The sequence below is a fragment of the Equus asinus genome, chromosome 25 (genome assembly GCF_041296235.1).
Source record: "Equus asinus isolate D_3611 breed Donkey chromosome 25, EquAss-T2T_v2, whole genome shotgun sequence".
NCBI lineage: Eukaryota > Metazoa > Chordata > Mammalia > Perissodactyla > Equidae > Equus > Equus asinus.
In genome coordinates, this window is record NC_091814.1 from 39761622 (window position 1) to 39783313 (window position 21692).

At 41.9% G+C, this 21692-nt stretch overlaps 1 protein-coding gene across 4 annotated transcripts in view; it reads right to left on the minus strand.

The window, feature by feature from the left end:
• Positions 1-21692, minus strand: part of RGL1 (ral guanine nucleotide dissociation stimulator like 1) — a 239082-nt gene that overhangs the window by 98202 nt on the left and 119188 nt on the right. For 2 of the 4 annotated variants that reach the window (XM_014850296.3, XM_044757665.2), the window contains exon 3: positions 18043-18153. The exons of 1 other annotated variant lie outside the window; for it this stretch is intronic. In XM_014850296.3, coding sequence (XP_014705782.1) covers positions 18043-18153 — 111 coding nt within the window. Of the gene's footprint in view, positions 1-18042; positions 18154-19138; positions 19335-21692 lie in introns of those variants that run through there. One more of the 4 variants, XM_014850297.3, reaches the window with a different exon arrangement.

Sequence of the window (21692 nt, forward strand, 5' to 3'; positions counted from 1 at the left end):
TCTCTTCAAATTTGCTACATCTACTCAATTGTAAACACAACCTTCATTATTACTATATAAAAATAACCAACCAACTTTGTTGTGCATTAGGAATTAACATTGTATGAATTAAGAATAATGGCCTTTCCCACAGAGTAAGAGCTATTTGGGCCGCTCAGAGAACTTTTCCACTAAAAGTTTTTAAACATGCTCTGGAAAGCTGAAATAACCAAAAGTGAGAGGGTGTGACTCTACTTGTTTTTTTAGAGTATATAAGCCTCCAAACATCTTAAAACTTTGCCCCTACCCACCACCCTCACCCCACTGTAGTCTATGGTAATAAACTAGCCTGCTTCTTCCTCTGACCTAACTAGTTTTTCTGAAGTGACTTCGGAGAAAGCGCCTAAGTTCTCCCGGAAGTGTCAGACCAGTATCCCAAACCTTAGGAAAACAATGTTTTTTAAAGTTGGTATAAACTTTCTCTAACAAGGAGGAGGATTCAAGAAAGGTAGGAAAATATTTCAAACATGAAATAAAAAAAATAAATAAAGCTCTCTGCCTTCTTGCCTCCTGAATGAGACATCCTCCAAGCCGGGCCCTCAGGCCTCCTCCGCTTTCCATATCATTCATTCTTACTGCTTCATTCACCTACATTCCTCTAACCCCAAATCTCTTCTAATCGGAAAACTCCTCCAGGATGCTGTGTCTAAAATTGAAATAATCATGTCACCACCCTCCCACCAGCACCTCAAAGGAGCTCTTCTTCCCAGAATCCCTGTTTCTGCTGATGACACTACCATTCTCGTAGTTCAACTACACCAAAAATCTTAGAATCATCTTTGATTCCTCCCCCTCACTGTACAAACAGTCACCACAGCTACTGACGCTTTCTGCTAGGTTTTCATCTACTCTGCAGATAGGAGGAAATAAAAACAGCTATTACTGCAGGCATAACTGTGATCACTAAGGAAAAGGATTGCTTCAGGATTTATAGAAACCTTGGGAGAAAGCGCTTAGGTTCCCCTGGAAGTGTCAGACCAGTATCCCAAACCTTAGGAAAACAATGTTTTTTAAAGTTAGTGTAAACCCTCTCTAACAAGGAGGAGGATTCAAGAAAGGTAGGAAAATATTTCAAACATGAAATAAAAAGAAAATAAAGCACCTAAAGAAATCAAGGTGGTTGTCCAAGTTTTCCAAATTATTAGAGATAGAAATAAGGCCCCATAACTAAGGCTGTGTACTTAGGGTAGCACATATCTAACAGCACCGTAACATGAAAGTTAACATTTATAATAAACTGAGTCTTGTGAAAATGTTAAGGTCAAGTAAAAGAGCTTTTTTCAGCTATTTTATGAGGAGCAAGAATGAGGAAGGGAGTGGCTCATTACTGATAGGTGGGGTACTGTTAACAGAGAAAAGAGAACTACCTCACTGCTCTTATGCTTCTATCTTCACTATCAGGGAAAATGATCTTCAAACTGGAAAGGACAGGACCAACACGGTGAAGAGGAAACTAGAGCCCAAGATAGAGAAGGCAATGATAAGGAAGCACTTAGCCCTTAAGTGACTTCACGTCTCCAGAGCCCGATTAATAACCTGCAAGGGGACTGAATGAACCAGCAGACGTGATCATAAGATGGATGAATGGAACCTTCACAGAAGCAGAGAATCACAGACGTGTCTAAACGCTGACAACAAGAAAACATACCAATTTTCAGATAGGAATGTAGACTGGAAACAATGGACCGCTTTGCCTGCCAACCACTGTTGCCAATATCCCAGATGGTATGTAAGCAATGATCACTAGGAACTAACACAAAATCCCTGAGAAAAACGAAATCATACCAAAGTAACTTTCTATCTTATTCTGACCCTAGGCAAGTAACATGGAACGTTACAGACATGACGTTCATGGAATCAAAAACTCATTCCATCAACTCTCTCCTTAGATCTTTATAGATACAATGGAGCTCTATGAGTTGAATAGCTGTAGACTTGGCTAAATTTGTATCCAAATCCAACAGTCCAGGAATGCTTAATGGTGAAGCTCTGTTAACCAGTGAGGACTGTTAGGAGTGAGGAATGTCTCTAGCAACATAACACAGTTTTGTCCTTGGTCATGTTGATTAAATCATGTTGATAAATGAAGTGAGTAATTATTTAGAATTTTATTAAACTTAATTGAAAGTTATAGCTGATACACTGGCTTACTGAATCAAAATTTTCAGAGATTTTGAAAAAAACTGGAAAAAATAGCTAAGACTAACAAAATTAAATTTAATAAAAATAAATATTTTCTACATTTAGATTTTTAAAAATCAAGTCTCCAAGTATAGGTTAAATGAGGCTTAGTTGAATTATTTAATAACTATTAATTGTTTCAGAGTATACAAACTAAAAAGACCAAGGAATCTTGGCTGAACATAAGTCACAAATACAACACATTTGCAAAGGGACCTAATTTAAGTTCCCTGTGTGAACACTAATATTAAACAGAACCATATAAGACTGCCAATATTCAACCTTTTTTAACTTACAAATATGGCAATCTCATACAGTTCAACTTAATAGAAGATTACATGTGGTGTCATAAGAGAAGTAAAAAGTGCCTTGGAGTTCAGAAAAGGATAATTCACCACCATTTGGGAGACTGGAGTGGATTCATGGAAGAAGGGCATCTGAGCTGGAATTTGAGTGATGGACATTTCAGACAGAGGCGACAGTGGGGAAAAAGACCCTAGGACAGGAAAGTAGCCTAGTTAGATCAAAGCATGAAGGATATAAAGGGGAAACACAGGTAATAACACTAGAGAGGGAGTTCGGAACTAGACTTTGGAGGCCCTCAAATCCACTGGGATAAGCACTCCAGAATTCTCCAAGTTGCCTTCAAACACCAAGAAGAATATCTGGCACATAGTGGGAGATCAAATTTGAATAAGTGAATAAATGAACGAACTATTTGTGATACAGAACAACAGGAGGTCAAAACAAACACAGCTCCCGATTGCCAATTCAGACCGTCATTGCAATGAGAGTACTTTTCATCTACAAGCAATGCTGAAGATCATTTAATCTAACTCCCTCAAAAATTCTGGGTGACTACCAACAGGACTGGAAATACTCAAGCAAAATAGAGGCGAAAGGCTGCCTGGCCCTCTGCCAGTTCCTAGGGTAATCTAATTCACCAGGGCAAAATCTCCAAAGAAGATTTCGGTTCAATAACTCTGAAATATTGTGCTTTTGGACTCTTTCCTGAAAATGAATGCCATCTAAGTCTACAAGTTTCAGAAACAAATGTTTGGTGGCTTTTGTGGGCAATTGTTTTTAAAACATCAAGCACGTCTAAGGTATAATTTTAAAGAATCTGGCTCCAGGAGAAAAAGCTGAAGCATTAGTCACATGTTTTACATTTCTTACTCTTGCCTGCCAAATTGTTTTTTTTTTTTTTTTTAATTAAGAAAGGAAAAATGGGTCAGCCCAAAAGAATTTTTACAACTGTCAGAATAAATACAAGGCCCATGCAACGCCATAAACTTCATTTTGGGAGCCTGTCTAGCCCTCTCTCTGTGGCTTCAAGTGTCCTTTATTTAGAACCCAGCCACAGGCATTGCCCTGTGACTGCCCCGGTGTCTTGCGTGCTGTCAGGTCACGTCTTCTGTCAGGAGGGAAGAGAACTGGTGTGATTCTAGATTAGATACAGCCTGTGCTGATTTCAGCAGGACATGTGGGTGGAGGATCTTAAGGGTCAAAGGGAACCCTTGTCCCACCCAGTTTGACTCCAAGGTCATTAAGAAACCATCCTGCTTCTTAGAAAGTATCACCGCCCATGAATTCTGACGAAGTCTTGAAGAAGCAACTAATCAGACAAAAGTCACTCCTGGACTCAAGGGGCACTTGAGTGCTAACCACAGTCTCCTGTTGACAGACCTGCTGCCATCCTTAGTTCACCCTTCACTCTGGGAGTCTTCTGAGCAGCTGCTGCTTTTAGGATCAGCACCGATGCTCAGGTTTGCTTCCATGCAGAGTCTGGTTTACTTGAAGAGTTCCAGAAGTGCTTCCACCAACCAGACCTAAAATCTCTATGGTGTTCCTAGCACCAACCTGCCCTCTGACAGAGCAGCCCAGGCCTTCTGGCAGTGCTTTAGATTAAGCTGAACCTAGAACAGTGATTTTCAAACTTTTTAACTAGGATTCACGGCAAAAAGAAAAGATACATTTTACACATGACTCAGTACACACACGTACATATTTAAAACAAAAATGTTCACAATAGTGCTAGTCTGATATTTTGTATTCCTTTCTGTTCCAATGTTAAAATAGCGATTTTTGATCCAATAAACTGATTTCAGAACCTAACAATAAATTATATCCGGCATTTTGAAATGCAAGGCCCTAGAGCAACAATGCCCAATAGAAACATAATGCCAGCCACAATATGTACTTTTATTTTATTTATTTATTTTTTTAGCTGAGGAAGATTCACCCTGAGCTAACATCTGTTGTCAATCTTCCTCTTTTTGTATGTGAGCTGCCACCACGGCATGGCCACTGACAGAAGAGTGGTGTAGATCCACGCCCAGGAAGTGAACCCAGGCTGCTGAAGCAGAGCACACCAAACTTAACCACTAGGCCACTGGGGCTGGCCCCCGTAATTTTAAATTTGTTAATAGCCACATTTTAAAAATAAAGTAAAAAGAAACAGGTGAAATTAATTTTAACAATATATTTTAACCCATTATATCAAAATATTATCATTTTAACATGTGATCACTATAGAAAATCACTGAGCTATTTTATGTTATTTTCTTCATGCTAAGTCTTCAAAATCTGGCATGGATTTTACATGCACAGAACGTTTCAATTCGGACTAGCCACATGTCAAGTGCCTGACGGGCACAGGTGGCTAGTAGCTACCACGCTGAACAGTGCAACCCCAGAGACTTCTGGTCCCACGTCCCCCAGAGCAGCAGGACCCACAACGGTGCCCGGCAGTGAAGGAGGGGGAGCCATTCACATTCACTCACGTGCCCTCCTCCCATATTGTACTGTCAGGCTCCTCAGAGCTCCACAGTCCTGATAAACGGTGGGAGATTTCACAAGCAGAAGGACAGAGATGAGGCTTGTCAACCAATAATAAGCATTGTCACCTTGAAACTCTTCAAACACAAAGTCCAAACCCATTCTTTTGTCTGTGACGACAGAAAAGTAACAAATGTCACAAAAGATTCAAACTAGAAAGTAACTTCGAGAAGTTATTCTGAAAGATATATCTTGCTGATTACAAAACTGAATAAATAGCCTGACTGCAACTGTGTTAAAATGTGTGCCTCTGAACAAAGACTGGAAGATAAAAAGTTTTAAAGAGCTGTGTTATGCCAGAAGGATTATGGGTGATTTTTTCTTCTGTTTTAAAAAAATATGTATAATATTGTTGCATCACTCATTTAAGAATAACGTTGCTTAAAAACGGTTCTTCCTTCTTTTCCAAAGCAAACATAGATGCCATTGAATCCCTACACAAAGAAAAAGATAAGGAAAGTGTGCTCTGACAAAAGGCAAGGAGGAGCAGCAGCTGTCAGGAAACTTGATTTTGACAGAGCTGATTACAGGGACAATCTGAATGAAAACACCTAACAACAGCTAGAATTCTGAAAACTTCCAGCATTGGCTTTCCGTTCTGCCTGAAGCAGAAATTTAAGGGTTAAAAACGTCAGACCACAAAGCAGAGGAAAGTTTGGGAGGGTAAGAGAACAAAGGGAGTTGAGTTTTACTAAAGAAAACTGAAAAGCATACAGATAATACTATGTTAGACAATAACATATGATTTATGTCACTCATTTTTAAGTCCTCTTTTGCCAGTGGACCCTGGGAAGAGGCGCAGGCCCCTAAAAAAGTACCCCACACAACAAGCCCATCACAAAAATCTCAGAGAAGAAGCTTCATTATTCTCTGCATAACCTTAGTGGTTATGTGTATGGAGGGTGTCAGGTCCCTTTACAAAAATGTGTTATACAAAGCAAAGCCAATTGGCTTGATACTGGGTTAACACAAGCTTGAAGCAAATTGTAGCCCTCAGATATAGGATATAATAAGATATGTGAAAACCCTAAGTAAAGTAACTTTGGAATCCAAAGCAGAAACTGGGTTCCAGAGGTCTATCCTTGACCCATGACTCAAACCGATACATCACTAAGAAGCTTATGGATTAACTGTGAACACCATGTCATCTCATCTATAGAGGTCACCATCATAGATAAGTCAATTTTCATAAGATCAGGAAACGTGTAGATCAAGTGATGATGACAAAAATGAGGCAAAGGCAGCATTCTCCTTTTTTAATTGTCATTAATTGAAGTATAAAATATAATTTAAATCTAGCTTACTTGTTCAGTATTTTCTTTTTTTAAAAAAAAAAAAAAGGAGATTTATAACATTACCAAATGGCCAAAAAAAATGTTCTCAAGATATATGTTTTATAACAGAGATAAAGCCAATTTATGAGATGCTTACAACTGACTATGGCTGAGACACGGTCCCAGATGATAGGAATACAAAGATTGATTAAATATGGTCCCTGTCCTCGAGGCACTCAAATGAACACAGCAAAGAGAAACATAAAAAAAAAAAAAACACGTTACGCTGCGCTAAGTGCTATAATAGAGCTTTTGGTAAACTGCTAAGGAGACTCAGATAAAAGGGTAATTATTCCAGAAAGGGGATCAGGAAAAGCAGAAGAGTAAAGATGCCACTTGAGCTGGGATGTGAAAGGTAGGGAGGAGTTCATCAGTCAATCACTGAGCAGAAAGCACTGCAGGTGACACCATGGCACAAGCAGTGACAGAGGAAGAGAGAGCTGCGTAGACACATGGACTTCACTAGGGATAATGAAATCTACAACTCTAGATTCTCAACTAAGAACAGCGCTAGTTCTTTTCATGGAGACATAACCATAGGGAGGTGGAGGGAAATCTTTTAAACCTCCTTCTGCCACCTAAAAGAGTGCCAGCAACCCTGCTGCTCTGTTAGCAAAACAGGGAGTTCAGGTTAGGGCTGGGGGCTGAAATCAGAGCTGCTGCCATCAGCACTTTCCAGGGCCAGTCATCTAAAGTTTTACGAGCCTTTATCCCTCAAGCAGACACTCTTTTGTGGATTGTCTAGGTCAACATTGGATAGAAAGTCATTTTTGTAAAGAATATCATAATCCTCCAATTCTAACCAAAGAACGTTCATGAAGAAACACTTTAATCAACTTCAGCTCCCTGAGAAACACTTCTGTGGGGGCAAGACTGTAGCAGATCCTTCCGGGAGACCCAGAGCAGCACACTGGCTGAAAGCCGGCTCCAGGGGCTCAGTGGATCATGGCATCATGGCTGTGCACATAGATGCATGTTAAACACGCGCCTGAGTCAGTGTATAAGAGCCATTTCGCCTTTAGCACCACACACAGAGTCAGCAGATGCAGAGAAAATTCAGTGTTTGCTGGTAACACTTAACGTGAGCAAATCACTTATTCAGCATCTTTGTACAAGAGATTCAATTTTCACTTCCAGCTCCGAGTACAAGGGTCATGAGCCCAGTAAGTCAGCTTATACTGAAAGAAGAGGCACAAATAACAGGGAATGGATGCAGGGGCTCAAGGATCTTGAGCAGGAAAAGATCTTAAGATGCTCAGGGGGGACACTATATGAATAGAAGGAAGGTCAGATTCGTGGGCACACAGCCAGAGACCCGGGAGACTATTTTTAATCCAGAAGAAGGACAGGAAGGAACAGGAACAAAAAAAGGAACTCACAATGGAGAAATGGAAAGCAAGAAGGAAGCAACTATAATAAGGAAATGGAAAGACGGTGAGAAAAATAGGTCTTAACACGAAATTGTATTCCTAACAGGAAAGCAAGGAATGCTGTAAGAAAGGGCTGAAAGAGAGAAGAAAACACAGAAAGCAACAATAGGACTACTCAAAGGAAGTATTTTAAATGTCTACATCTTATGAGGGTCAGTGTGGGTCGGTTGGTGACATTCTTGCCTCTGGCATTAGGTCATGAGTTCAAGTCCCACATCAGGATTTGGCCTCCAACCAAACTTTGATTTCCCCAGCAGCTCTGGAAGGCTGGGAGCACTTTCCATTCCTTGCTGCATTAACTTTACCACCTTTCTCTGCAACAAATTAAAAGTACCAGAAAGAAAGGGAGAATCAAAGAGAATTAGCAGCCATTACCTAAAATTAAAAAACAATATATTGGAAAGAATAAGAAAAGAAAGAGAAAGTAGAAAGCTTTCACATGCAAGATATTCACTGCATCTGTCTTTAGAATCCTGTAAGCATGGGATAATTTTTCCCACCTCCAATCGACAGAGAGAAGCCTGTTTGCATTCTCAGTGCACCTGGAATACCAGTAGTGACACTGGTGGTGGCAGAGGAAACACTACTCCTTGCTGAACATGAAGCTATAGTCAAGTAATCAGCAAGTGCAACGAAAAATGTAGACAAGATTCCCTCTGGGATGAGGGAAGAAAGGCAGGACTAACGAACAGACCATAGGCCAAACAAGCACTTAGGTGGTGAGGAGAGAGAAGGAAAAAGAAAAAAAGCCTTTAGGTTAAGTAACAACGATAAGAATATTTTTATATTAGTATAATAATTTACGTATTAAAAAGTATTTGTATATACATTAACTCATACGATCCTCACAAAACCCAAAGGCAGGAGGAAAAGCAGGTATTATCCCCATTTCACAGGTGAGGAAACTGATGATTTTAAAAGCCACATGACATTCCAAACGTCACAACCTCAGGAGCAATTCAGCGCATTCCTTGTTTGGAGCTCAAGTATTGTATTAACTAACCAACATGCAGCATAGGGAGAAATTTTATCTTTAACTTATATGGTTTCATCTAGAAATTGACATTTATGGCACAAGCACAATTTGCTAACATTCTAAATTATGGCTCATGAAGAAGGATCAGTGTAACGCTTACCAAGCAAATTTTAGAAAAACTGTTTCCTACCCTCCCATTTTTCAGTCGGAAATAGAAAATATAGAAGATAAAATATAACCCATTGATAAAATATTTTTTGAAGCATAAAAATGAAACACCAACAAATTGATTACATAGGAAACTGAAGGAATTTGAAATGCAAAATATTGGAGCCCAAGCAATAATTCTCTTCCACTGTACAGGCAGCCAGACAGAAAGAACACAACAATGGATATTACTCCTAATAAACAAGGACTACTAAACCCCGCCATGGCCCTTCCTCCCAGATGTGCCAAATGAGAAAGTGACGCAGGAACATGCCTTAAAGCCTTGCTAACGCTGTTTCTTAATCAAGCAATCTGGTTTACATACAACCCCAAGCTTCAGGGGGCACGTGCAGGGAAGGCCCCCATGCTTCTGCAAGGTTCCACAGCAGGGTTTAACGGAGGGCCCGACAGTGGGGTCCTGATGAGAGCCACCACTCAGCGAGAGCATGCGTACCACACCCTGGGCACTGTGCCAAGCACCTTACACACATAACTCCTTCACCTCCTTCACGGGTGAGGAACTCACACTTAGAGAGGTTAAGTAACTTCACAGCTCAAGCCCACACAGCTCACATATTGCGGAGGTAAGTTGTGAATTCAGGCCTGTCTGGCTCCAAAGCGCAGGCGATGGACCAGTGCACTAGGTCGCCCCCCACGTCCTGAGCTCCTGCTGGAAATACCCCCGAAAAGGAAGAGCAACCAGGAGTTGCCAGCTCCTGTGAAGGCTCTAACTGAGGAGAAAGAACCGTGTGCTAATTCTCCAGCCAGGCCCTGATGGCTCTGGGCCCCGTTCAGACTTAGTTAAGTCATTTTTAAAATAGATATGCTCATTGTGTCGTGTCATTAGGACGAGTCAACATTTGGATAGAAAATAGCAAATGTTTTCCCTATGCTTCATAAACTAACCAAATGATTTCCTGAACTTTCTATTTAGGAGTATCAGTTATCTCAATAAAAAAATTCTCAAGTGTTGCAATTTTAATGGGAAAGGCATGACTATAAAGCCTTTTATTTTCAGCCAATGTCTAATCCAGTTTCGATTATTTTTACCTATATCCATTAAATTTTCTTTTGTTAGGTAAAATTATCCACAGATTCTAGCTCCGTCACTGGCAGTGACAGAAGTTACGGGAATGAAAATGGCATAGAACACAGAAGAGGTGCTAGCAAGAGGGCTGCAAGGAGCCTCAGCTGATATTACTGACCAAAGACATCCTACTATTAGCAGAAAAGGTTTGTTTTTGGTCTTTAAATTATCTTTAGAATTATGAAACTGGAAGGACTCAGCTTTGGCTTCACTTCTATAGAAGATGAAAATGGGTATTTAAATCAGCAGGAAACGAAATACAGGAAAAAGTTGAATTGCTCGGTTCTTTGCTGAAAAGAGCAAACAAACAGAAAACGTCTGGAGGAGTTTACACAGGAGAAGATTAACTGTGTGGAAACGAATTCAAATGAATGGACCACAGATGGCACAAGCAATTAAATGCTAGCAAATGTAGGGTAATGAGTCTCTCAGGGTGAAAAAAAAGATAGAACCACCATCAACACACCGTCCCACCCCCAACCGTCGCCATTATTACCCTTAGAAGTCACACACTGCATGACATAAAGGAGAAGATGGCTTTAAGGAAGCAGGCCAGGCAGAACCCCCAATCACGGGGACACAATACACAGGCACATTAGTGAAAAGCCACAGGTACTTCTACAACGTTAAGCCAAAAGTATGAGTGGTATATGACATGACTCTCTCTGCACAAGACTAATGGAGCTTCCTCCGAGGCAGTGTCTCCTACCCGACGCTGTAAGCGTGTCCTACCTGTATTCCTTCCTCTGTTTGCATTTTTTAAAACCGAAGATGGCTGCTAAACAGAGGAAAGTTAACCATTCGTAATAATAACACAATTAAGGGAAACCAAGCAAAACATAACAAAGTCAGGCTTTGATCCATTATATAGAGGCCATGGAGTGACATTACAACATTGCACCAAATCCTAAAAGATAAAATGTGGAAAGACATTTTAATTTAGGGTGTGTGTGTGTGTGTGTGTGTGTGTAAGAAAGACTGAGATTGTGGGTAACGGTAAACTAGGGAAGCATTAGATCTTACCAAATTTTTTCTTCTATACAAGTGGAGTTAGCAATCAGAGTGCGGCTCCAAGAACAGTGATGCCAGCAGCCAGGATAAATAGTGTCAGGGAGGGTTTAAAGACATTGAGTAGGGAGAGGGAAAAAGACCAGAACACCTAACCATAAAATTTCTTCTGTCCCTGACAACACAATTATAAGTTTAACTGCTGTTGTCTAAAATACAACTCTGTAATCATAGTCCTGCGGGCTCCATATTTATTCTCTCTCCGCAGCCTACAGATTCAATTTGTTTAGTTCGTAGAGAAACAGAAGACTTAAAAAGAAAAGAAAAGAAACCACCAGCTCTTCAAAGTTCTCTGGAATCTGAGAACCAAGCAGTGCTTGCTGCCTCTTTCATGGTGAGTCTAAACTGAGATTTCATCCCTAGACTTCACACATCAGACACACCTGGGGCTGGGTATTCTGCAGGGCCTTCTGACAGGAAAGAAGGCACTTGCTAGTGTGTGTACACATGGAGGACACCTGACTTGAAGTCTCCAGGACATTTCACTCAATGAGAAGAGGATGACGCTGACCCCAGAAAGTCAGAAGGCTTTTGACCTGCTCTGTGAAACCAGGTGCCTCAGATCCACACCTGACAGGATCTTCTCATCCTCCACGCCCACTGCTCTCCCTACACTCTCCCCGCCACACGCCCTCCACTCAGGGGTTCATCCCCTTCCTCACTTCATTACCACTTTAGCCTCCTCCCCCTCTACATGCCCCACTCTGGCGCCTTTCTACTGCATCCACCCCTCAGCTGTCAGTCATCTTTCTAAACCGCCAATCTGACCATTCCACTCTGCGTAAAGCCTTTCGATGACTACCACAAATTCCACAGCTCAGCACACCAGGTTCTCAGTGACACGGCTCCAGCCCTTCTCTCCAGCCTCCCTTCCTGTCACCAGGCATCCTTCCCTCTTCCCCATGCTGAGCCTCACATAGTGGTCCCATCTCCGGCTTCCCTGCTTTCCCTCACTGTGCCCTCTGACTGGAACGCCTGTCTCCAGTCCCCACACACCCTCCCCTAACACACAGTGCACATCTCTCACATAGCACTGATCACACGTACCACAATATATTGTAGTTAAAGTTTCTGTCTCCCCTACTATCCGTCAGTTCCTTAAGAACAAGGGGTGTACTGTTTTACCTTGGATTCCCAAGATTTAACATGGTGTCTGGCATAAAGTAGGCTTTTGATGAATAAATAAATGCTATCAAAGGTCAGGTTAGCAGATTCAGACACAGGTGACAGAATCATACAAGGAGACATGCAACAGCAGTGAGGGAGATCACAGCGAATGTGTTTTCTAGCAAATGACCCAGAAACTGCCCAAAACTCCAGACTCCCAATCAACTCTGTGGAGATAGCCCCACCCTACAGCAACCCAGACTCAGCTGGCTGTGCTTCTCTAATGGAATGAGGCAACATTTAGTATCTTCCCCTAGTTAACCCATAGTTTCCTTGCTCTGTTTACAGAAATCTTTTTTTTTCTGTAAAAAGTATATCATGGTAGAAATTTAAATGTTTTACTTATTTTAGCTTATTATTGCATATTTTAACATAAAATGCATAAGACAGTCACTCTAAGAGTCTGATTATTTAGAATGGGGAAGTGTAAAAGGACATGCATGCCATAGACAAAGGACACTAAAATAAGTGGGATGGGGCAGTGACAAATTCCAGCTAAGCGCTAAAGGGGAAAGGTACAGTCTTTACCTTATTGCTCTCTTTTTCTTTCTAAATTTAAAACTCCAAGAAACTTTTTCTTTATAATTTCACAGGAATAGGAATGAAATATGTTTACAATATTGATTTAACAGAATGTATACTTTAAGTATAAGGAGTTAATGTGCCTCTTATATTTAGGCTGTAATGTATTTGCTGGGGGTAGACATGTATTTTACACTCAATCGAGTGTCCCCTGGACTGCCGAACTGAAATGAATATTCTTGATGATATGCTAAGTGTCTCTTACACAGATCCCAACAGATTTTGAAAGCAGTGAAAGGACCCAACTTAATAACCATGTCTCAGGCAATTGAAATCTACTCTATTTTCTTGATTGGTGTAGGCTACCATATTATTGGATTATTTCAGAAACACGTTCCCAAGGTCAAAATGAAAAAACACCAGTTGGTTCATTTAGAGATGGTTGCTAAATTTTTTAATTTATTTTCTAAAGCCTAAATTAAACATTCCAATAAACAAGAATAATGCAACCCAAGGGCCTGTTTTCCTAGATGAAAACAAGGATGATCAACTGTAAACTAAGGGCTCCTCTAGGCTTATCTCCTTACCATTCTAAAATCCTGCTCCTGGGCTTTCCCATCACACGTAACTAATGCTTGCCAACACTTTTTAACTCGCGCATAGCCGTTCCTTCTTCGACATTCAGCAATAAGACAAGTACAGTTGGACTTCTTGCGTTTAAAAGGCACTGGGGAATTGTCTGGTTAATTCACTGCCATGAATGTTTTTGTTAAAATGAATAATCACTACCTTTCTTTGTGCCCTGCTTTGTTCCAGAAAGGATGTGAGATAGCTATAATCATTACCTAATTGATTTTTCTCGCTCCCACACTCCCCTCCTCTTTTTTATCAGCTAACACCTTCATGCTGATTTTGTTTTAAATAAGGAGCAACCATACATCGACATTTATCAAGACAATATTAGTCCCCCAAAAAGGGATGAACCTTGATCCATTCATTCAACAAATATTTATTGGGTTTCTGCCAACTAGATGGCCACAGTCCCCCCTCACCAAGCTTACAGTCTAGTGGGGGACACAAATGAACAGGCAATTACAATAGAGTGAGGTAAATGCAAGACAGAGAGAGAGAGAATGCTTCTGGAACACGCAGAAGGGTACCTCCTCCAGACCTCGGACATAGAGAAGCTTCCCAGAAGTGAAGTTAGCTGAAAACTCGAGGACCTGTATGCCACTTGAAGGCAATATGGAGAGCAACGTCAGTGAAACACCTGGTAGAGTCGATCCAAATAGTGTATTCAAGGGAGAATCAACTTCTCGATCCAGGTGTGACATGTGGTTCTCTTACCACTGCACCCGTATAACCTATGGACTGGACACAATTCACCCTAAACACTAGGCTCTGTAACAGATTTCCAGTTCCTTTCATTTCTAAATGTATTCTTTCTCCTGTCTTATTCCACTATCTTTTCCAGCCTCCCAGCTATGAAGCATTTCAACTCAACCCCACATAGGGCCTATGAGGGAGACAGTGTGATAAATACAGGATGTAGGGTAGGGAGGCACTGGGGCCCCACCACAAGGACCACACATCCATGGAAGCACAGAACTGAGAAAAGCTATCTGACTATCCACTGACCATTCTACTCCCCACAAACTTCGCAGAAGTGATCCAGAACTATGATTCTGCCCATGAAGCAAATATCCCCACTTTGAACTTATCTTAGCTTTGACACATTCTTCTGGACCCTTTATCTGCCATATTCTGAAGACAACAGAATGGGTTCTTGACACCAAAGCCCCTTCCCTAACAGTTGGATCCTTTCTCCGAGTCTATTTGAGTATTCTTCCTAAAATGGTACATTTCCAGCTTCCAGAGAATACTGCTATTTTCTTAAATCATTACTACATATCACTGTCAATGTATAACCACAATGCTGGGACCAAAGAAAAATCCTAAGTTTTGACCATTTGCTCTTGCAAAAATCACTGGACATTCTGCAAGTTAACTGAATGATTGGTGAAATTACTTTTTAATGTCTCTTCCAATCCTGAAATTTTATGATTCTATGACATAATCAGAGCCATTTTTCTTTGAGGGCTAGAGCCAGATAAAATTATCCCAGTCTAAGATATCACTGTACAGGAAAAATTGGGTCAGTACTTCAATAATCCTTGGTTTTGCAAAGTTGCCCAACATAACCTCACTGTCAATGGGCAAGGCACTGACGTGTATAAGAAAACCTGGCCTGGGCCATACTTGGTTGTATATTTTACAGTCAAAGACAGAGGGTTTTACTTCAAAAGATCAAGTGAACACAAAATTAAACAAACAAAACAAAAAAGAATGTCCTAAATGTTTTGGATTGTATGATACTTCACACCTAAGGATGCGTAATTATTTTGCTATCCTTCCCAAGTGAATCTTAATTATGTTTTGAGATCTACAAGAAAATACAGAAATTGTACTCAGTCTTTTACGCTTTTTGAATATGGCTTACAGACATGTAATGAGAGCTATGGCCGCCCTCAGGTGCTACATAACCTCGTATGCATCTTTGGTGCACCATACTTTACACATCCAAAATGGAGAGCTTATCAATAAGACTCACATCTTCATAACAAATTATCTCAACTTGTAGCTCAAGTTATCATTCAAAACATGAAGGAAAACCATATTGCTCAAGTCCTGCATCAGGTGCAACATCTAGGGGGAAAGTACACCATATGCATCCTTGCTCTTCTGAGTCAACGTTCTCTTCCATTGCTATGGAAACAGCCTTAAGGCCCCAGGCAGCTCCTCATGGCAAAGAACTAACCATCTGGGTTCCAGACCAGCCTCCACCACTTTACAGCTGTCTGACCCTGGCAAGCAATTTAACCTGTCTGGGCATTCATTTCCTGGTGTGGAAAAAAAGAGGTAATCACGATACCACCTTCCTCATAAGGTTGTTGTCATATTTCAGTAATACCCTCATGGCACCTCAATCTCTAGTTCACTCTACAACTGGTTGCTTTGAAGAATTTTTAAAGGGTTACTGGGATGTAGGAAAACAAACATAGAGAAGCCACTCAGTCCTAAAGAGAAAGGTTTTCTAATTGCTATGGCTCAATTGGTTGAGTCACATTTAATTAAGTCTGGAATTTCCAAGGACAAAAACAGAGCTTCCCAACAGGATACCTAAGACAACAAAACAAGTGGGATCAGAGCCGGAGAGGCCCTAAGAACTTGCTCTGGAGGACGGGGGTGGTAGCAGCAAACGACACTTCGCTGAAATGAGGGGAAGAGACAGATTCCTCCATCAACTAAAAGCAATCTTTGTACATTATCTTCCCTCTCAATATTTCAGCTCTACTGCTAAATGGAGGGTGCACCAACTGTGAATTCTATATAAACTTGAGAACACTGGAAGAGGGGGGAGACAAGAGAAGTGGAGTCCAGTGAACAGGTCAGTGAGGATTACTGAATAACTGTGAACATCTAAACGAAGCATACTCTGTGTGTTTGGGACCTAGAGAGTTAACGTCTCCACGTCCCCGTGACTTACTCATTCATTGCTATTGTGTTTGGCTAAAAGCTAAAACTGTCACCCAAGCAACATCAGTCTCATTAGAAAGGGAGGAAGAACCTGGCATCAGAAAATGGAATGATCCTTTTGAAGGCGCTGGTTCAGAACTTGTGAATCATTTTGAAATACCCTGACAAGCCAAACCACATCAACACCACATTTAAATAAAATGCGTATACACAACAACCAAAAACGAAGCGATGACTTGTCAGAACTCCAGTGCTGCTTTTCCTATCAGGTCTGCTGGTGAGGCATCTAACTAATTTTAAAATCATATACTGAGTAAGGCACCTACTTGATAAGTAAAGACCTCAGGTTTTCAAAGGCAAGGTTCCTTCCTACCTTTCCAGACCATACCTGCAGATGGCACTAACAGTTTACAGCCCTGGTGGGTGGCACCTCAGCCCAAAGTACACAGCAGCAAAGGCCTGAGTTGAAGCAGCTGGGGAAGCCAAAAGCAATGAATGCCTGTGTCAGCAGACCCGTGGCAAAGGAAATCACTGCTGCTGGCCATCCTGCCTTAAACTCCAGTCATTACAAGTCACATGCTGCCTCTAGTCTTAATGTGAGGCCCTGGGCAGTTTTCTTTCCTGTCCTCCTTCATACCCCACCTTTGAATGCTGCTCAAAGTGCTCTGAATTTCCTGAAACCCAAAAAAATGCAAAGGCTTAATCTTCATTGCTCTCAACCCATCACCTGTGAAGCCTGGGTGTGGCTAGAACAAGGGCAGGTGAAACCACACCCCATCCCCTCTATTCAGCCGACCCTTATTTTCTTTCTCAAGGCTTTTTACGGCACCTCTCACTGCTCTGAGGATTACTCCTATCTCCAGATCAAGAATTCCTTCCTTCTTCTGCATGTGGATGTTTGCCCAAGTAGTGATCCTGTCGCCAAGCTTTCCATTTCTCATATCCCCTTATTTGGGATGTGTGGAAGGATCCATTAGGCGATAACAGATAACTCACGTGGTCCCACCCATGTGAGTTATTTTAGAATCTCAGTGGAAAAACAAATCTTACGTATGGAAGCAGCGTTTCTCCAAAGACCCAGCACTCTATGCATACTATACATGAAGTCCTGGGCACTAAGCATGCATTCGCCTCCTCACGGGCTGTAGAAAGGAGGTATCAATGGAAAAGCTGCCACCTGCATTGGAAGCAGATTTGGAATGCTCTGTCCCCTGAGCATTCTGGGTAGTATGTAAAGGTACTGCAGTAGGAAAGGTGTGTCAGCATCAATAGAGGGAGGACGGGGAGAGAGAAGGGTGCCAGCTGGGCAAAGCTGCATATGGCTCTTGTCTAACAGAGTACTTGCTTTCTGGTCCTGTTCCTCTGTGTCACTTTCCACTGCTCCGCTCCCACTCTATTTGCCAAATACCTCAAGATGTTTCTAAGAGGTTCTGAATTATTGACAAACCTAGGGAAGAAGCTTTGGAAAACATTAAGTACAAAAACAGACCTGTACAGCTAGTGCAAACACTTGGTCATTGGCAGTTTCCTTTTTAAGGCCAAAAGAGAAGAAGAAGAAGAAAAAAAAAAAAAAAGCCTGCCTCTGCTTTATAATGATATTCACAGGAAAACAGACACTGCAGCTCCAAAGTTCACAATCTCTCCAGCTTTACTCACCCCTAGCCATCTTGCTCCTTTATTGGCAGCCTGTTGAATCTGGACTCTTTTGAGGGTGACATGGTAAACAGCTCCTTCCTCTACCTCTTCACCCCAGTCCTGAATCGAGCTCTGCCAGGGGACGGGATAAAGAGAAAGAAAAAGAGTATTTTTTTTTTCCTCTCTGCTAACCACAATCTAGCCCAGCTGCTATGCTGCTTACATGAGCACTAAGGGCACAAGACGGGCTGTTCAAATAAATATTACAATCAGAGCAATACAAGACACAGTGCGATAGACGGAATGCTGAGATGTTCTTGGACCCCTGCCCTTCCCTGGGGTATCAGGATCCCCCGACTTTTCCATTTAGTTATTTTTCCTAGACCCGCTCACATATCTTAAATAGTTTTTTAAAGTCTTTTTTCCCTTCTTAAAGAAACTGTAGTTTAATCCTGATTAACTTTTCCTCCTTAAGCGAAAGGAAAAATAATTCATTTGTAGAAAAGCCAATTACTTTTCTAAGTGGCCCAGTTATTTGAGCAAACTACATTTTAAACTCAGGCACAAACAAGTGTTTAAAATGCCAAGAGTCCTCACTCCTTTGGAAGTGAAATGCTTCCCATGTCTCTTTCTCCTCTTATTGTTTTGGGACCCAAAAAGTTAGCGGGGGCGTAGAAAGCTTTTATTTCCGTAAAATAATCTGGCAAGTGCAGAAGCAGCAACACATCATCGTGCAGCTTCGAGTAAAATGTGTGCAGCGACCCCACGGAGTTCCATGCCCCCAGCTAAACTTCAAGTTCGTGTTAAAGAGCCTCGGGGACGCAGAAACGCTCCGCGCTTCACCCGAACTACAGTTTCTCTTTCCTTAAAAAGTTGTCCTTTCCTGACACATCTGCCGCAGTCGCACCAAAGGCAGTTACCGAGAAAGCAGGCATCTTTTCAAGGGAGAAGACACGCAGGGAGGGAGACACACAAAGCAGAGTGAGAAAGCTGTAGCTCACAAGTATGGGATCGGATTGCTCCGTTCACTCCGAGTGAGTCCAAAACACGCCCAGAGAAAGCGGGAGAAGATTCCCCACCAGAGAAGCCTCGGGAGAAGTCAGAGAGCTCGCGTTACCATTTTAGCTTGCCAAAGCAATTTCATTCTCAGTTTTCTCTTCGGTACGTGGACGCGGCATGATGCGCCCTGCTCCAAGGCAATCGCTGTCCCGGCCGCGCTCAGCCCGCCGCCCCGCGCGCCCGCGCGAGCACAGCCACGCGCCGCGCTGCCCCGCCGCCGCCGCCGCCGCCGGTGCGCGCGATCGGGCCACAAAGGGAGCGAGCGAGCGCGGGCGCCGCAGACTCCTCCCACGCCACTCCGCCGCTCCGTGATGTCAGGCTTTCCTGTTTGCGCTTGGGAGCACGCTCCCTTTCTCAAATCCCACGGATAAAGTTAGCATGCAATAATTTCTCCAGCTCTGAGGGTGATGGGGAAGCAACCCTTCCAAGTTTATCAGGTTTTCCTGATGGTCACCAGGTGCCAAAAAAGAAGTGGGTGTGGTATGGGGGATCTAAGTGTGTGTCTTCTCCTTCCTTTGCTAAAAGAAAGAAAGGGTGCAGAAGGTGCAAAAAGGATGGGAAGAGAGGGTCAGAAAAATGTCTATCTGCCTGCTACCTATTAAATTTACAGTGAATCAGAATGACCCCAATGAGAGTAGCAATATTAGAAGCCAGGAAGTTTTTCATTAGGACAAAAAAGAATTGGTCAGAGGATACTCCAAAACCCATCCCCAGGGCTGTACCCTATCCTGCCTCAGCACACGACCAACAGGAAACTGCCCTGGACCTCTTTCTACCACCCATTATGATAAGGCTCATCCCACAGCAAGTGGCCATTTTGTGTGCGAGGGGACAAAGCAGGAAAGGGTTTTGCTGGGACTGACAGCGTGGAAAGTGGGCCGCCAGTGGCCCTGCAGGTTCTGTGTGTCTTTGTCAAGCCACCAGTGGTTGTTCTGCTGGGACACAGTGGGATAATAACTGCATGGAAAAGCCTTTCATGAGGACACTGCCAGAGGAGTTTTGTCATAATAGATCTGCTATCAGGACAAAAGATTATGACATTTTTTAGATCCAGTTTTAATAAACCAACAGCGAGACACCAGATGATAATGTAATCATATTTTGGCACATGACAGAATTCCATGCCAATTACAAAAAGTTTTAGGGCTCATGTCTGTTATACTATTCACCCCTAAATGCATTTAATTGCCTTTAAATTGTTTTTTAAAGGCTGCTCACTAGTTGCCATACTAAGGCATAAGGCTGGCCTTTGGTTAATAATAAATTTATCATGAGCTGAAAAGCTAGAGAATGAGGCGTACTGATGTTCCCAGGAAAGCAGAATAAATGACAGTGAGGGCACATTAAGGAAAAACAAAAGGATCTTTAGACACTTGAGAACATTTGAAGTCACTCAGCCAAGTTCCCCTTACACAACTAGAACCTTTGGGGCTCAGTAACTGTGGAGAGAAGGGATGCTCTTTTTATAAAACTGAAGTGGTTTCTATTAAAAAAACAAACAAAAAGCATGTAGACTACATTCTTCTGTGATCCCCACGACAGAGTGTCCCCAGTGTCCAGAGGACACTCGCTGCTTCTTAAAGCCATCCTCAGGCCCCCAGGCCTACCTACCCCTGGAGGACCTATTTAGTGATCTGAAGAGCACAAGATGCACCTGAGACAGTGAAGCAACCCATAAGATTAATTTCTCCACTACCTTAACCTGATTTTTGGCTGTAAATTTGGAGATTACTGAAAATTTTCCAGCTCAGGAATATCAAGCAGTTTCTTCAAGCTCAACCCTCACAGGAAGCCTTCACTGGATGGGGCAGCTTATAATTCACAAGGCTGCACTCAGGTTTCAGATCTTATCACCCTCCTTTCTACACCACTAATTCCCTGGCTGGCCACCTGGTGTGTAAAGGGAAAAGAACAGGCTTCGAGCAGACGCAGCTTCAAATCCACACTTACATTAAGAGTGAACCTGGGCGCTACTTCCCTGAGCTTTAATTTCCGCATCTGTAAAAGGAGACAAACATCTACCTCAAAGAGTTTGAAAAGGGACTAAATGAAATATGTATGCAAATTATCTAGCACATGGTATGTGATCAAAAAAGTTCCATTCCCTTATTATTGTACTTCCCCCAAAGTGTATTTTCCCAGACTCACTGAAAAGTTGTGTATGTATACAACGTGAGGAAATCTAAAATGTCCTCTCACTGAATTACAGTATAATTTCAGAGACCTTTTCCAAGAATAACTATTTGTATTTATGCCTGATAATATGTATGTGATTTTGTCCAAATGTTGATGCAAAAAAAAAAACAAAAAACGCTGGTTTTATGTTTGATAGGGCAATCAAGTGTTACACTTTACAATCTCTTAAATATTTATTTTAAAATATTTTACCTCCAGGCAGTCCAGTCAGTATTACCTTATTACACAAACCTTTGGGTTAAGATACTCCTGGTCAATATGTGGGAAGGATAAACCTGTAAGCCATTTATAACTAAGTTTGAATTTATCTACCAGATTAGGCTATTCGTGACCTAGCGGGGTCCTAAGAGAGCAGGTCAAGTTTTGTTAAAAGGAGTTCAGCAATGTTTCGTAGTTTTCAGTGTACAAGTCTTTCA